Raw genomic sequence first — 18,103 nt, 5'->3', positions numbered from 1 at the left:
CCCCTTGATGCACCACTGTGAGGGCTCGTTTTTAGAACGCCGGAAGTGACGATGAAACTTGCATCTTAGTAACGACTTATCACCTTAGGGAATCACCGTGATTGCGAATTCCACAATTTATCTTTAGAATTACTCCTAAATAATTCAGAATCGTGTATATCTCACGCGCTATTCACTAAAGAATTCTGACGATTCTAAACCGTTACAAGATAATATTGCGTGGGTCTTAGAATTGGGACGTGAGATAGTCTTAGCCACACTCTTGTCTACCCAAAATTACCTACATTATTTTTTCTGAAATATTTGTAGCAGAACAAGAATCTCAAACACACTAGAGACGGATAGAAAACAAACTGAATTTAAGAGTTAAAGAATTATTGAGAAGCAGGATTAAAGAAAGCTCCAGAGAAGAAAGTGATAAACAAACACAGGATGAGAGAGAAAGAAAGTAATAAACAAACACAGGATGAAACAGAGAAAGAAAATGATAAACACACGGATAAAAGAGAGAAAGAAAGTGATAAACAAACACAGGATGAAATAGAGAAAGAAAGTAATAAACAAACACAGGATGAAACAGAGAAAGAAAATGATAAACACACGGATAAAAGAGAGAAAGAAATTGATAAACAAACACAGGATGACAGAAAGAAAGAAAGTGATAAACAAACGCAGATGAAAGAGAGAGAGTGAAAGTGAAAAAGAAACAGAATAAAAGAAAGAAGAGAAACAGGAAAGGGAAGATAGAAAGAAGGGAAACGGAAAAAGAAATATAGAAAAAGGAAAAGATAAAGAAAAGAAGATAGAAATGAGGGAAGAGAGAAAGAAAATAAACAGAAAAAGGGAGAGAGAGAGAAGAGAAACAGAAAAAGAAATATAGAAAGAAGGGAAAGAAGATAGAAAGAAGGGAAAGAAAAAGAAAAGAAGATAGAAAGAAGGTAAAGAAAGAGAGAAGAGAAACAGAAAAAGAATATAGAAAGAAGGGAGAGTGAAAGGAAGAAAATGAGAAAGACAGACGAATAGGGGTAGAGAATAAAAAATGTAGAAAGGAAGAGGTACAGGAACTGAGCAAGAGAGAGATTTTCTAGAATCTCATTGCTAAGACAACCCCAAGATGTAGCAGTAGCACATTATATTCAAATAAAATCAGAGCATTCTGTTTTCAAGCAAAAATGTTTAAAATTTCAAAGAACCGTGAGACACAACAAAAATAATGTCATCTTACTTCGAAACTGCACGTAGAAGGTAGACCTACAAATTTGTTGACTGCTTGTCAAAGGCTATTCTTGTAACATTAAAGGGTTAAAATGCCTCGATCGCCAAAGCCAAATACATTCTTGGGCTCTTTTGTGGAGAGTTCTTTCAGCGCAGCAAGCACGTCGTCAATCCCTTCCATCTCCACCAAGGAAGCGAAAGACAAACGGCCGGGTGCAATCACGCCTTCACGGGAATGTAAAAGGATCACTGCTAACTCGTGCATTACTTTGCCTGCTCCGTGACCCTTGCACAATGAAGAATTCCTGCGCTCTGTGCCTTCCCTCGTAAAACACCCCGAGCACCGGTGAGCGTGGAATGAGCCCATGTCAAATACCGTGGCCGATGCGGCGTTTCTTTGGCCGGGCTTTCCGTCGTCTGGAAGACATGTCTCAACTCTACCACTAGAAACCGGAGGTCCCGGGTTCGGATCCCGGGGTAGAAAGAACTAAAAGTATTTCGTTCTTCTCAGAACTCTTCTTCCTTGGCAAATATGGTCTAGGAAATGTATGAATCGAACTAAGATGAAGCTATACATTTTCAAAAATATGGCCTTGAAACAATTTATTTCTTGAAGGGTTCGGGTGTAAAACATGGTAAGTGACATTTTGGTAATTTTTTAGTAAAATGTGCTATCCTTCAATTTTCGAGTGAAATTGCCATGTCATACATTTTGCATTGGACACAGTGAAGCCTTGTGAAATTGGTAAACACAACACAAAAACAATTTAACTACAGTATAGCTTCTAATAACATTTTTTTCTTAATGAACTCACAAATGATCAAAATGTCACTTACCACGTTTTACACCCGAAGTCTTGAATTAATAAAAGATGATATTAAAAGTAATTAGTTACAAGGGTTGATCAAATGAAAAGGTACAAAATGACACTGTCGGTGTAAATGAATACTTTATTCAAAGTATCCTCCATAGGCCTGAGCACATTGATCCAATTGATGAACGAGCCGAATGATTCCTTTTTCCCAGAATTCCTTTGGCCGTGACGCGACCCAGTCCTTCACAGCGTCCTTGAGTTCATCGTCCGAGGTGAAGCGCTTTCCTTTGAGATGCTTTTTCAGGGAACCAAACACATGGAAGTCACAGAGGGATAAGTCCGGACTGTAGGGCGGATGGTCTAGCTGCTCCCACTTGAACCTGGCCAGTTCCGCGTGTGTGACCCTGCAGACGTGTGGACGTGCGTTATCATGGAGCAGAACCACACCCTCCGTGAGCAGCCCCGGTCGTTCGTCTTCCCCGTAAACGTTCACCATCCGGCGATGAATATCGGCCGGTTTAACACCTTTCGCTGTCAGAAAACGGATAACGCCTCGCTGCTCCTCAACAGTCGAATTTGCTAATGTTAACGCCATCCTGTCCGAACACGCACTGCCGCGTCACCTACATATCACGCTACGTTCTCCCATCGCGGCATCTGTATTATGTAAACGATTCCGTTGTTACGACGTTTCGTACCTTTTCATTTGATCAACCCTTGTATTTCGCCAGAGTGGTGTTCCTAAACAAGACTCAACTGGTAGCAGCTTGATAACTATGTAATACATTTTAACATATGGCCGATCCAACCCTACCGCCGCAGATTTAACATTTCGCTAGCAACAGTGAAAAAGTTTATAATGGCATGTTTATTATTCTGATTTAAAGATGCAGGAGATGCAGAAAACACACAGATATTGAAAAACACATACTGTACTCATTATTTTTACAAAAAGTAATGGAAACTTCTATAAACGAACTGGAAATATTTAAAATACACACACACACACACACACACACACACACATATATATATATATATATATATATATATATATATATATATATATATATATATATATATATACAGGGTGTTGCAAAATACCTGTTACAACGCTTGGGAGGTGATTCGACAAGTAAAAACAAGGAAAAAATGCCATGTGAAAAAATGTCGAAATCGGCACCGTTTTCGAGTGACAGGCGTGCGAAAATCGCCTCACACCATGTTTATGGCACAATAACTCAAGAAGGAAGAAAGATATCAATGTCGGAATAAAATAATACAAACAAAATCGTACCTGGCGAATACAATGGTGCATCAATTGAGGCCCAGTGTAAATTGCGCAAGGGTACTCTCAAAGAAAGTGGAGAATCCCCTGATGGAAAATACAAGAAATTTACTACTATCTTCAACATAATGTTGAGATCGGAATGTAGCCAGTAAAAAATGGCGACGTATGTCCACATTGCGGTACGAAGGAGAAAAGAAACCGATTTGTCGCATGTCTCACTACTGCTGGGACACCATCCCAAATGGAAAAAAATACGGGAAAATTATAAAAAAACGTTTTCAATCCCTTAATGTTGACACACTACTTTGCAGTACGAAAAACAAAAGCAGACTGTACATACGTATACTACAAGAGAGCTCCCCAAAGAAAGTGGGTAATCCTCGAAGGAATGAAGACGGAGAATGGCGAGAAAACGCACACAATGGCATGTAACATTTCCAGGCACAGCATCTGGAAGGGATTACATTGAGAAGCGCACAACCTCCGCACATGCAGATCAAGGGTATGACGTACAGCGATATCCAGCATCTTCACTCGCACGTTTCACTAAAGGACACTATGCGGTGCTAATAGGGGCTCACAAACACCGGTATACTCAGAGACTTTGTTGAAAATGTCCGCCATTGACTTCAAGACAAAGATGACATCGGCGAAGCACTGATTGTCTGGTACGCGCAAATTCCTCTTTCATGTCAACAATTGTCCCAGCAGCGGCACTAACACGAGCGACGAGATCCTCAGCACTTTCCAAGGGGGTTTCATACACGAGCCTTTTCATTTCTCCCCACACTAAGAAATCCAGTGGTGTGGGGTCGGGGGAACGAGGTGGCCACTGTAAAGGTCCACCCCTGCCAATCCAACGATCGCCGAAAATATCGTTGAGTAAGGCCCTGGCTCCCCGGTCGAAATGTGCGGGGCCGCCGTCGTGTTGAAACCAGTTATGTTGTCTACCTGCCAGTGGCACGTTTTCCAAAAGTTCAGGCAATACGTCATGTAGAAACACCCGATAATTCCCACCACACAAAGTAAAGGGCAAAATGTACGGGCCTATCAAGTGGTCACCTACTATGCCACACCACACATTCACTGCGAACCTATGTTGATGATGGCGCACAATGATTGCATGCGGATTGTCCATATCCCAGACGTGGCTGTTGTGGCTATTGAACATGCCGTCCCTGGTGAATATTGCCTCAACGGTCCACAAAACTCTTGTTGGGAAATCTGGAATGGCAAGAGTTTGTTGCACGTACCATTGGCAGAAATCCAAGCGTAGGGGAAAGTCCGTGGGCAGTATGTGGTGCACCTTATGCAATTTGTATGGGTGCAATCCCTCCGCCTGAAGAACGCGGAACACGTTGCTATGGTGGGTTTGTTGAGTACGAGCAATGACACGTGTGCTGGTGTCAGGACGGTCTCGTATCGCGTCCAACACGTCCTCTTCAAATTGCACAGTGCGGGGTCTTCCACAATCCCACCTATGGGGTACAGTTTCACGCAGTCGAGCATCAAGTCTTTGAAAGAGTGCATGTGCTGGTAACCGCCTATTGGAAAAACGTTCGTGATACGAACGCCGTGCTTCACGGCTGTTTCGGTTTGCCTCTCCATAAACGAGATGCATATCAGCAAGCTCGTGGGTAGAGTACTCCACCATTGTCCTGTTCGAGAATTGCCCAGCAACAGGGTCACTTTCCCCCCGAGTGACGGATCACAACTACCGTGATTAGCACCCACGTAATGTCACACAGGTATCCACGCAGTTGTTGCAAACAGACAAAGAACACGGGAATACGTACTCTACGTACAATATTCCTTGGCGCAATTCAACCATACACACACGCCAGACTAAACTCCACGCTGCGAGACGCAGAACAAGACAGGAAAAACAACGGTCGACTACACTCTCTACGTAGTATCCACCAACACTAATACATAACAGGTGACCTACACTCACAGCGCCTCTAGTGGGGCTTTCTGTATCAATTAGCTGAAATCAATCTGAGCGAAATTTGATGGCATAGCGTCATTTTCGAGTAAATTTCCTATTTCCCGAGTGTGGGACGGTGTCCCAGCAGTAGTGGGACATGTGGACATACGTCGGCATTTTTTACTGTCTACATTTCGATCTCAACATTATGTAGAAAATAGTAGTAAATTTCTTGTATTTCCATCAGGGGATTCCCCACTTTCTTTGAGAGTCCCCTTGCGCAATTTACACTGGGCCTCAATTCATGCACCATTGTATTCGTCAGGCACGACTTTCTTTGTATTCTTTTAATCCGACATTGATATATTTCTTCCTTCTTGAGTTATTGTACTTTACACATGGTGTGAGGCGATTTTCGCACGCCTGTCACTCGCAAACGGTGCCGATTTCGACATTTTTTCACATGGCATTTTTTCCTTGTTTTTACTTGTCGAATCACCTCCCAAGCGTTGTAACAGGTATTTTGCAACACCCTGTATATATTTGTAGCACTGAATTCGAAAAATCAGGCGCCTTGTATTTTTCTACCCCCTGGGCATGGGTGTTCTTTGTGACCATCACTTCATACATTTCACCACATCATCACTCATCGCCATCTTCGTGATTAGCCAAAAGTGGCAGAAAAGCGAAATAAAATCAATCAATAACCCTTAATATAGCTCAAAGTGAAATAAAATGAAAGAATACAAATTTCGAAGTTACTGCACACACTGTTTTATATTATTATTTACATTGTTCATATTTGAAATGTGTATTTTAGGGATGTTCTTTTCTGGAAGCACCCAGGCGTCAACTTAAGATACATTTTTGGGGGTAAGATCGGCATAAACAAAAAAACAATACTTTCTATATGTACATATACATAAAATATGTCCTTCTGCGTGAATTGGGGGGCAGAAAGTTACTTCCCCCCCCCAAAGTCTGCGCCTATGTTATCAATACTATTTTTCTCACACAAACACTCAACACACACGAAAGAGTATACTTACACAAATTCCCTTTTCAGAGCACATGGCACCCCATACGGCGAAGTTGGACTGAAGCAGCTCGCAGTTCTCCCAACACTGAGAAAGAAAGCAAGAAAAACAAGATAAGTGTTCATCATTCTCATCATCATTATTGTATTTTATAGTTCTTATTTTTGACATTTAATTAACAGTTATAACTATACCTGAAAGGACTTTATTTTTTGCACAAAAATCCATATGCTTTTAACATATAAATTCAACTGTACATGCCACTTCAGTGAAGCTTTATAGGTAAATAATGCACAAGTGTTTCTGTCGCGAAAAATGAGGGGGGGGGATTTATACTGGCATCGTATTAAAATTAGAAGGAAAGAAAAATAACTTATTAGAGAAATTCAAGAACCTAATCAGAACCATGTGCGTCGCCAGAAATTTTTGCAAGGGGGGTTGGGCAAATGATAAAAGTTGAATAGTAGAAAAATAATTACCACGGTTATAAATGTTATTATACACGTATAATAATAAAAATAAATATTATAAATAACAAAAATAAATTTCATTCCAAATTATAAAAATAATAATTATTATTATTATGTAAATGGGGAGACTCGATCCACCAAACGAGTGAATACCAGTTAACTATTTTCCATTATTTATTTTGCACTTTTTATGCAGTTAGAATTTGAAATGCATTTTGATATTAACTTTTGCACGTCTCGTTCAAGAAAAGGCTTTACATGTTAGGGTGAAGTTTTTGTTTCATAAAGTTTGTTGTGTGACCTCTCACCTACAACTGTAATTATCAGAATTTTGAAAACTGTGGAATCATTTGTTCTTTGGATGAAATGGTAGAATATAACCTTGTTCATGTGTTTTTCAATCAATGCTTTCGATCCAATGGATTTTTACACTGATTATTCTGTTTGAATACTAACTAAATGAACTTTATTTCTGTTCTTAAGAATAAGAGTAACAAACCTTCGGCTTTCTTGTATCTTTAAATGAACGATGTTAATTTCCAGGGGGGTCCACCGACCCGTTCGACCCCCCCCCCCTCCCGACGCCCATGATCAGAACATCTTCCTTTCATATTGTACCACTTAATCCTAATGGTTCCATAAGTTTTCAAAAGTCAACATAAGTTTCATTCAACAAATTTACCCCTCATTTCTAAGCAATTTTTTTGATTGGTGCGTGTAAAAGATAACAAAATATAAGAACTAGCGTATCAGTTATTTAATGTTCGGCTAGATCGTTTACCGAGGCCAGCGAAACCGTTTTCGAAATTTCCTCTCATGTCCAACTTCTTATGTTTCACCGTGTATACACAGTAGCAGCCCATAAGGTTCCTTCGCAGCTATGGCTTTCTCGCTTACATAATTAAGAATCCGCGGACTCTGTAAGCCACGCCCACTTTCTCGTCCTTGTCTCGCCTTCCTCCCGTCCCAAGGTCAGGGTCGGCAAAGGTGAGGGGGAGCTATCTCCTTTCACCAGTTGATCCCAGGAAGGCAGCGTGAAAAATCGGGCTCACCCCCTCCTGACCTTCCATCATTCCTGGCCAACAAGATCATGGGCAGGCCTGCTGTGCCAATGCCTTCTTATAATAAGGCCGGGGCAGGGACGCTTTGTTTACATGAGACGTCATCATCGGTAGATCATGGGTCGCGGCACGATATCAGCGTCAGAGTCGCAAATGTGTGTTCAATAGACAGAAAGACTGACGTGGATAGAGTGTAATAAATGCAATATGCTGATAGTGCTGTTCACGAGACGAGACTTTGGTCTGCCCTGTCTGGTCTAGCGGAAGTGCCGTCTCGCTCCGTCTCTCACCTCGAAAATATTAGTTTGCGTCTCGTTTCATGAGCAACACTGCCGGACCCTGTGGTCGAGTGGTTAGCACATCGCGCTGCGACGCCAAGGGTCCCGGGTTCGAATCCCGCTCGGGCTTGGTTGTTTGTGAATGTCCATTCATCAATTTCATAATTTCATCACTCATCCCCATCTTCGCAAATTAGCCAAGAGGCACAAAACGCGAAGTAAAATAAACTAAATCAATCAATCATGAGCAACACTAACCTTGTTGTGACATATTACCTACCAATGATGACGCTGCATGTAAACACGTAGTCTACACAGGCCTTGTTATAAAGAGGACATTGACTGTTTAGCAACTCTCGCGTTTACAAACGCGCGAAGGAGAAAATTTTGCACTTACAGTAGGTTCGGCAACATGGCGTGTCTCAGATTCTCGTTTGTTTGGTGCAGCGAGCGTCGTTCGGCACCTTAAAACACGAAAATAAACGATGTCTACAGTGCGTCTCAACCTTAAAAGTCAGTATGGGTTAAATGGAGCGTAGCGTTGCCAGATCAACAAACGGAGGTGCATCGAGTCGTTGTTAATCGCTAATGATTCCGACAAATTTACTTCCTTAATATCGTATATAGCAAATCTTCAAAATCTATGTATTTGATGCATTTTCGGAAAAACGATAGTTACCTGAAGATTTGCATGCAAAAGTGTATATTTCGACGTAACTATTTACTATTTTACATTTGCATTATATGTTTAATACACGCAACTATTGTCACTTCTCTCGTTGAATGTTGTATCCTTTACATAAACAGAATTTAAAAAATGCAAAAACAAACATTAAGATATATTTTTTACGGAAAATAAAGTATTCTGTATATAAGACTTTCAGAACACTCCGTAACATCAGCAGTTGTCTTAACCGCCTTTCTGATATTCATTGACTGTAAAAAGCGACTGAACACGCGCATAACTATTATGCGTTCTTTACCTCGAAGTTTACCAATACTGTATCGTTTTCCAGCTTCTCTATCCATTATTAAACGAAATATGTAACTTACACGCAATCCACAATTATCACACAGCACACTACACTTCCTACGAAACTGAACTGCAACTGAATTGTAACCTCGGTGGCGCAGCGCGCAATGAATTTGATACGCGAGAAAGCTCGCGTAAATAAACTACGGTTGTGCAAAAAATAACAGTGCTGTGAAGTAACAATGCATTCTAAAAATAACTTAAAACAATGGTCAACACTTTTCTCGCTCGGTCTGCACGTGTATCGCGACAAACCGAAAAGTTTCTCGCTAACCAACTTTTTCGTGTTACAGTCTGATTATTTATACAAAATATCGGATGTAAATATATATGTATAACTCTCTTCGTAAGCAAATTAGTTCACTCAGGCGAAGTTGCTCAAGCGGTTTGGTATTTATGGTTTTTGAAGTATTTACTAGAAAAAATTTAAGCGTTTTGCAAAATTGCATAATTATGGAAATTTCAGATCATATGAATTTATGACAGGTTATATAATGTCGTCAGTAAATAGAGCATAAAAACTCTACAGGATAAAGATTTCACTGTTTGAAATTAATGACTTTTACATTTTGTAAATTTTGTAACATCTCGCAACGCAGCGGTCGTAGAGAAGGACAGAGCTATTGGCAAAACGCATGTATTAGAGAGAGAGGGAAGTAATCCATTTACTTTCATACTGACTTTTAAGGTTTATAGCTTAAGGCTCGGATGGACCTTCGGCATGCAAATGGGCGAATTTTTTAAAATTTTCCTCTCCATTCGAAAAACTTCTTGGATATTTCAAAATATGAAACATTACATCGGCTTAGAATTCCTTCTAGAGCATTGACGTAAATTTTCATGTAGTTTTCTTTCACTGTTGACTAGATATTATCAATATTAGTTTTGTGATTACATAAGTCTATTAAACTATTGATAATATCTAGACAACAATGAAAGAAAACTACATGAAAATTTACGTCAATGCTCTAGAAGGAATTCTAAGCCGATGTAATGTTTCATATTTTGAAATATCCAAGAAGTTTTTCGAATGGAGAGGAAAATTTGAAAAAAATCGCTCATTTGCATTCCGAAGGTCCAGCCGAGCCTTAACGTAACTGAACTGATCGCAGATACGTTGCTCCCCAGCCGCCAGTTAAAAAGGTGGGCATTGTGATGGGTAGAAATACACATCAAAGACGCCCTGTTATTGTCAATTACACGGTCAAGCAGGTAGGACAGTAGTGAAAGCGAATATTAATATAAGCTAGTGTTCATGTTGGCTTGAACAGCTTTTGTAGTTCGGGAGATATGTTAATTGCAACTGAATAAAAGATTACGTCTTCAGATTTACTGAAACTATATGAAACTTCTGAAGTTTCTAGATAATGAAGGAACGTTTGCGGCTAAGTGAACCAATTCGCTTTCTGTTGGCGTCTACCTCCACACCCAGGTAATTGAAGCCGCACGATCGCTTTGGTTTGTTTACCTTCCACAACCCTCGCTGTTAGCTTAATTTCACCACCGTGCTGCCTGCAAATTAGGTCCCCGGGAGCGATTATAACAGCAGTGACATCTGTGTTTTATCAATTACGCCTTGGTGGTCGAATTTCAAGCCATCCGCCAGGGGGCAGGCGAGGCTCAAGGCTGCAATTAAGCTAATAATTGTCCCGGCTGACTGCGGCGACTGGAATCACGTCAGTCCACTTCAGAAAATGACTTCGGTTGAAGGGTTCAACGTGGATCGAGCTCGGAGGTGACAATTTCGTCCCTCAGTGTTGCCAAGTGCAGTGTTTGTAGTATCGCGGAAGTTCCTCAAACCGAGGGAGTAATATCTACAAAAATCCCCCAGCCCCAGCGTTGAAAATTAAATAAAATAAACCAAATTAATCATTTAATCAAACCAAGAGATATAAAGATGATGTAAATATCCGGAAAAAGAAAGAAAGCGTGAATAGCGCGCTTGTGGTTTCTAAAAATCAGAGATCACTCTCAGAGGGCTTGCACCGAATATGATCTCACTTGGCTCGTACTAGCCATGAGCTTATTGGACAGAAAGGTTCTGTATCTGCAAACGGACTGGATACGTATCCCAATCGATTCTCGACATCCTCAGTTGGCAACTCTGACAGTTAAGAACTTATTTTAGGGATCTTTTGTTTCAAACAGAGCTTCTTGCTAAACCATGTTGTTGCTACTAATAACGCGATGCACATCAGACCTCGTAACTCATCTTGCTGGCAACACTGCTTCTGCTTTTTTTTTTAATCACTCGCTTTTCTTCCAGCAGCAGGCCTTGATCAAAACGCCGCACCCTCCCCTCCAAGAGAGACCACACAAGAACTCTCGGAGGAAGGAAAGATGCTCGGTGCTTCTCCGTAGAGCTACGCAGGGACCCCTGAAGGAAAGTGTGTGCGAGTGACAAGAAGCAAGCGATCTTCCAGCACTGCAAGAAGCATTTTCGCAGAACGCCAGTGGCGACGTAGAGACGTGTCCCCTCCCCCCGCCTCCCTCCCCAGTTCAGACAGAATTACTGTCGATACTGTATTTCCAAATGGCACGAGTTCTCGATGTGAGAGAGTATTGCGATTATTATTTTTAGCTGCTTGATTTTGATTTTAATATTATAGACACATCACCACAGAGGCCATCTTTGCCCTCTCCTTAAGGTGAGGTGTGACAATTTCGCACCAGGCATGCATTTATTTCAATATCGTGGGAATGGGCACTGCTACTAAAGAAAATCCACGCATAATTTGAGAGTATGGATTTCTCCCTATGTAGCAAGTAAGTTTCTAAAGTTGATTATTAAGCTAGATACCGTATTTGAAAACTATGATGAATAAGTACTTACAGAATCCCATGAATTCCTTATGGACAAATTCAAGTTACGGCTAAACAAATGGGAGTTTCAACTCTTTCTAGCGCAAATATCTTCTTCAATCGATCCTCTACCCGATCATATGTTTATTTCCGCCATCGGAAGTTTGATATCCCCAAGAAATCGAATAAAATAATTCTCCCATAAGCGTAATGCATTTCTCCTCGCCTCCTACGGCCATCCCGACACTGTTGCCAAATCTGATGCGCATAAAAGAGCTAAATTTGACCTTAAATTGAGCTAATGTTGACTTTCAAGGAGCTAGATTTACGAAGGCTGGATAAAGTGCCTCCCATGGTAATTTTAGTTGTCGATGGGCGCTGCTATTACCGGTAACTTTAAAGTGACGACAATCTATTCTTAGTTTTCACCATGTAAATCTGACGCCATCACCCATCTCAATAATCCACCGATGGTTGTATGAAATCTAAAATAAGGGATTAGCGGATACCAATACTGTCATCTTCATCTCAGCCAAGGCGCTATGTAGAAGTAGCTGGGGATGTAAGAGGGGGTGGGACGACGCAGCCAATATCACGTCACGTGCAAAATGTATACGCATGGCAAAAGTTGGTCTATGTGGGCCGGGGCTGGTGGGACAGGGAGCGGGTGCTACAGTTCACAGCCAAACGAGTGCACGAAAGAGCCAGATCTGGCCCCAAAAGAGCTAAGTTGGCAACAGTGCTCCCAGCTGCCTCAGAGGGAAGAACCTAGGGGAAATTGTCCCTCTCCCCCTTAACTAAAACAAAATTGAAAGCAGGAACTAAAACTATACTGTCTCTGAAGATTAAATTTCCATACCCTAAGTTAGAATCTGAGGTTATAAAGGGGTACTCGGCACACAGAACAAGCACAGGACAAGACGAACCCAGAGAGGATTATCCTGGCCGTGGGTCCATAAGCCAGAGCGTTGACTTTTGTTTGCCTTACCAGAAGGTTACCCCATACACCCTCGTTATATGTAGTGAATAACAGTAATGAACGTCCATTTTCTTCTAATCTGTTTGCTCGTGTACCAGCAAAGCGCGAGTTCTAGCTGTGAGGGTTTACATTCTTTCATAACTTAGGAACTCGCGACGATCCGGTCTTGTTTGATACAAATATGACCTTTATACGATTTGAGTCATAACATATAGCCGACCTCCGTAGAGTGGTTTGTAGAGCGCCCTATGACGTCACGGGTTCCGAATCCCAGTTTGGGTATGGTTTTTGAGTGTCGCTTCATCAATTTCATCATTCATCCTCATCGTGAAAGAAAAGCGCCACGATGAGAATGGGTGATGTTGTGATAAAATTGGTGAATGGGCACAAACAAGCAATACCCATGCCCAGGCCGGGATTCGAACCCGGAACCCCTGGCGTCGTCACCGAGAGCAAGTCGAGTGTTATGAGAAAAAACCATGTAAAAACTTCATTAGAAAGTGTACATATTAAATACTGCTGAATCAATACAAGTGGATATGTTTGTTTTGGTATAATACGTCTGCTATTAACTGTCTCCTTCTCACTCAAAGAATCGCTAGGTGCCCAGGCTTACCTACTGTTGATTGTTTTCCCGATAATGAGGTCTGCTCTAAAAGTTTCAAGTTATCAGATTCATCGTCTTGGGATGTTGTTTATGCTGAGCCTTGGGTGATTGGTTTATTTGCATAATTTCAGCTTCATTGGCGGAATTTTATGTTGATTTTAATTGGTCAGGGGCAATATTGTTGTTCGGTCCTCTCTCTTTCTCTCCACATTCTTCCAGCTTTTTCCGTGGTTTATGCTTCGGTCCAGCATTGTCAGCATTTGGGGCTGGTTTAGAAAGTCTTTAGGGTATTCCACCCCCACCCCCTCCCCTCAGAAGAAGGCAGATTCTTGAATCCAGTTGAGGAGGAAACTCAATTTTACCAGGTAGATGGACGTTCCATGTATTTAAAAAAAACAGGGAGGCAACTGGGAATAGGGATTCCAGCCATACAATCAATTTGTCGGTGGGACCACCGAGCCCCTTGCTTCAACTGACAAGTGCTCCCCCGTTCGTGGGGTTTCAGAAGCAAACTTACCCCCCCCCTCCCGACCCCAGGGCTTTCACGAGAGCGAGAAAAACCTCGGAGTCACTCAGCAACAACAATAGGCCATACCTAAAGCGCTGACCCGAAAGAGAGGAATCCACAAGCCGTAGGAAAAAGTGACGTATCGTAAATCTATTTTGCGTCCCTGTGGAGGTGTGAGGCAGAGACCTCTAGCGGTGGCGTCGTGAACAATAAATACTGGGTCGTTTGTCCCTTTACGATATCACCCCGCGGGGAGAATGCGCTGTGTAAAATAGACAAGAGCAACGACTGCAGATTCCGGTTGTCGACAAAGGTCGACGACGTCCATGGCGGATACTAAACAGCTGACAAACAATGACAACAATGCGTTCAGAAGCGCTTTAAAGGTGGCGATTTCCAGAAAATTTGTCATCGCGATGAATAGCACGGGTACAAACGCTCGTTCCAAATGAGAGGGGATATAGGCACAGGGTGGACCTTGCCAAAGTTTCTCTTTTTTTTTCTTTCTGGAAAACATGGTCGTGTCACCGAATAAAAGATTCAACCGGAAGAGGGAGGCGCTTTTGTGCGCGGAGGAAACGAATTTTACGGTTGGGTTCCAAAGACTAAGTTTTTCAATGGCGATCCTCTCTTTTGAAACTTCTACATCGACACCCACACAGCTTATCCAGGGGCCCAGTCGGATTTCCAATTGTCATAATGTAAATGGAATTTCGGCCAAGGGGGAGCCTGCGAGATTGTGGACATTGCAAGCTCTCCGCGGTTATAGCTTAGCGTTTGGTGCTAACACACTTTGAAGCATTTGTCAGTAAAGAATTGCAAACACTTTTCAAATTAATTAAGATGATTACGTAAAGAGACTTTAAAATTGCACTGACGTGTCAGCCAATCGCGTCTGCAGAGAATTTTGTTCGGGTGGCCGAAATATTTTTTTCAGGCATCTCTCCTCATGGGCGTAACTTGGTGTCTAATCATAATCGAAATTGGGGCTTAACTTTGGGGAAGGGGGCGAAAGTTGTCCAGTGGCGGCGATTAGGGGGGCAGTTGCCCCCCACACTTTTCGCTACTTTTGCCCCCGCATTATGCTAAACCTTATCTACAAATGGAAATAAATTGTCTTTGCACCCCAGTTTTGGCACCTTGCCCCCCCCCCCCCGGTTTTGGATCCCAATCGCCGCCACTGAAGTTGTTAAATAACAGTCACATTTGCGAAATCATAACAATTATCCTTTGTTAGTACTTTGCTCTTCAGGTTCCACACAGAAGAAGATTTGTTTGATTTTTTTAAATAACACGTTTGGTTCAAGTTTTTGGTAACCATAAAAAAATTGTCACCCTTTATTAAAGTTTGTAATTTTGACCAAATCTTTTGGTAACTCTCTATCTAAACAGTGAAAAGATTATCTCGCGCTATCGACCAGGTAAGTCGATTGAATGCAGTTTCTGTAATAATTCATATAATTTGTGAAATGATTCCAAGCTTTCGTGAGCTAACCTCCCTCTCATCTGCAGAGTTTTGGTGAATAGTCATTTGTTTCTCGCGTATTTAAACAAACGTTCGGTTGCCAGAAAGATTTTTGCGTTATTGCAAACTTTACTCTGTGTAGGAGATTAATAAAAATACCCCAATTTTAATAAAGTTGAAAATTTGGGGGGCAAGTGTCGCCTTTTGTCCCCAGCAAGTTACGATTATGGCTCTTTTTTGAGGGTTACTGACTACTGAAGCTCTCTCTTTCCCTCATTCTCATTTTCGTTTCTTCTTTCTCCCTCTCTTTTTGTTCTTTTCTCTATTTCTCCCTTTGTATCTTCCTTCTTTTCTTCACCTTCTCGTACTTCTGTCTTCCTCGGTTTCTCCCTTTCTTCATCGCTCTATATTTCTCTCTCCCACTTTAAACTGTAGGTCCAGTCCCGATTAGCCTTACTGTGCATAAAGTGTACTTATAACACCAAATAAAAAAAAACAATATACAGGGTGTCCGAATTGAAACGCCCTAATTTCACATACATACATTAAACATAATATACAGGCAAGAACAATGTGGTAGGTGGTAGCTTAGCTGTGGAAATTTTAAATAGGTAATGAATAGTAAGGATTCGTTAATTTTGTATCGTTCCAGGGGGTGAAAAGTGAAAATGACAACCAATGCTGAAAAAGCTCAAACTGTGTGGTGGTACGCAGAATTGGGATCCATTATTGTAGTTCAACGACGGTTTCGTGCAGAGTATCACAGAGACCCTCCCGATGCCAAGAGAATCAAGGCGTGGAAAGCAGAGTTTCTAGAGACAGGATCTGTCTCTACGAGGCATGGTGGTGGCCGATCACCAACATCAGAGGAAAACGTTCAGCGGATTCCAGATGCATTTGCACATGCATTTGCACGAAGTCCCAAGAAATCCGTTCGTACGGCGTCACGTGAGATTGCTCTCCCAAATTTTGTATACGAACGGATTTCTTGCAATAATGGATCCCAATTCTGCGTACCACCACACAGTTTGAGCTTTTTCAGCATTGGTTGTCATTTTCACTATTCACCCCCTGGAACGATACAAAATAAACGAATCCTTACTATTCATTACCTATTTAAAATTTCCACAGCTATGCTACCATATACCACCTACCACACTGTTCTTGCCTGTATAAGTATTTGAAATTAGGGCGTTTCAATTCGGACACCCGGTATTTCTCTCTCTACCCTCTTTCACTCTGTCACACTATATTTATCTGTTTCGTACTTCCTCTTTTCTCTATATCGCAATCTTTCTTTCTCCCTTTGTTTCCTCCTGTGTTTAATCACCCATTCTCTTTATTTCTCTCTGCTTACATGACTTTCTTCATTTCTGTTTTTGGTGTGTTTGTGTGGGGGGGGGGTGAGTATTGCTTCATTAAATGATTTTAAAATTAGTCCACTCAAATAAGCTTACGTAGGTAATTTGAGTGGACTAATTTCACAGTTAGCTACAACCTACTCTTTCCCCTCCCCCGTTTCCCTCTTACACATAAGACGAGGTGGTCGCGTGTGGCCGCGATACGCCACTTGCAAGGAACCTCGGCCCATTTCAGGCATTCCCCTACCTGCTCCAAAAAGGCGGCGGCCCCGAGCACCACAAGACAAGAGAATCCTCGCCTAATTATCACGATCGCTCCCGTACAGGTGTTTTCGTACAAAAATCACAACCCACGATTAGAGCTACCAAAAACGACGGAGAGATGGAGCCACCGCAGCGGCGGAACATCTACTTGGGTGTCCAAACGCTCGGCTCCAGTCCTCCCGGTATTAATTTTTAATTCCAGAAAGTCGTAGGACCAGCTGCACGAATTAATATGGCTTTCGGAAAATTGCGGTGCTCAGCGATTATTACCTGTTGTTGGTCCTCGAGCGATTAAGCCTGTTTTCTCATTACCCTATTTTAAACAATGGCTATTTCAGGGACTGCATCTTAATGTCCGCGCGGACGCCATCTTGAAGAAAAAATTAACAACAGTACTACAATGTCTAGCATTACCATTAGTCGTATGGTTTCCGATTTTCAACTTCTAAGTAATAATTTTATTGATTTCTTTCTTGTTTTCGATAGTGAAAAGCCTCATCGATGAAGTGTAGAGGTGACGTCGATGCCTTGTAATGAAGGAGTTCCGCGTTCGATACTCTGTGTAGGCACATACTGGTTCGGATATCGATATCGACGTATCAAATATCGACATACCGAATATCGATATCGACGTATCAAATATCGACATACCGAATATCAATATCGACATATCGAAAATTAATATCGATATTTTTGCGATATCGACACTTCGATACTTTGAAAATAACGACTCGATATCGATTTATTGAAATATCGCACAGCCCTAGTTAGGATTTCATTTTAAATTTAGGGTTCAGTCCGGATTAGCTTATATCAATGCATAAAGTGGACTTATGAGAAAGTATATATAAATTTTTAAAAAGTAAAATGCACTGAGGAAAAAAAAAACACGAACGCAGTAAGAATAAGTAACAAATTTACGTAAACATAAACACACACATGCACAAATAATCAATACACAGAAAAGACAACGAGTGCTGTTCCTACAAG

At 41.5% G+C, this 18,103-nt stretch overlaps 1 protein-coding gene across 1 annotated transcript in view; it reads right to left on the bottom strand.

Annotated features, from left to right (window-relative positions):
• The window catches only part of LOC145978608 (uncharacterized), an 84,597-nt gene that overhangs the window by 27,796 nt on the left and 38,698 nt on the right, over nucleotides 1–18,103 (bottom strand). Inside the window, exon 3 of the mRNA XM_083111330.1 lies at nucleotides 6,298–6,372. Within this exon, the coding sequence (XP_082967456.1) occupies nucleotides 6,298–6,372 (75 nt within the window). The remainder of the gene's footprint in view (nucleotides 1–6,297; nucleotides 6,373–18,103) is intronic.

This window comes from Lepisma saccharinum, chromosome 25 (assembly GCF_977018435.1).
Source record: "Lepisma saccharinum chromosome 25, izLepSacc3.1, whole genome shotgun sequence".
NCBI lineage: Eukaryota > Metazoa > Arthropoda > Insecta > Zygentoma > Lepismatidae > Lepisma > Lepisma saccharinum.
The sequence above is the reverse complement of the archived record's forward strand: the minus strand, read 5'-3'. Positions and strand labels throughout refer to the sequence as shown.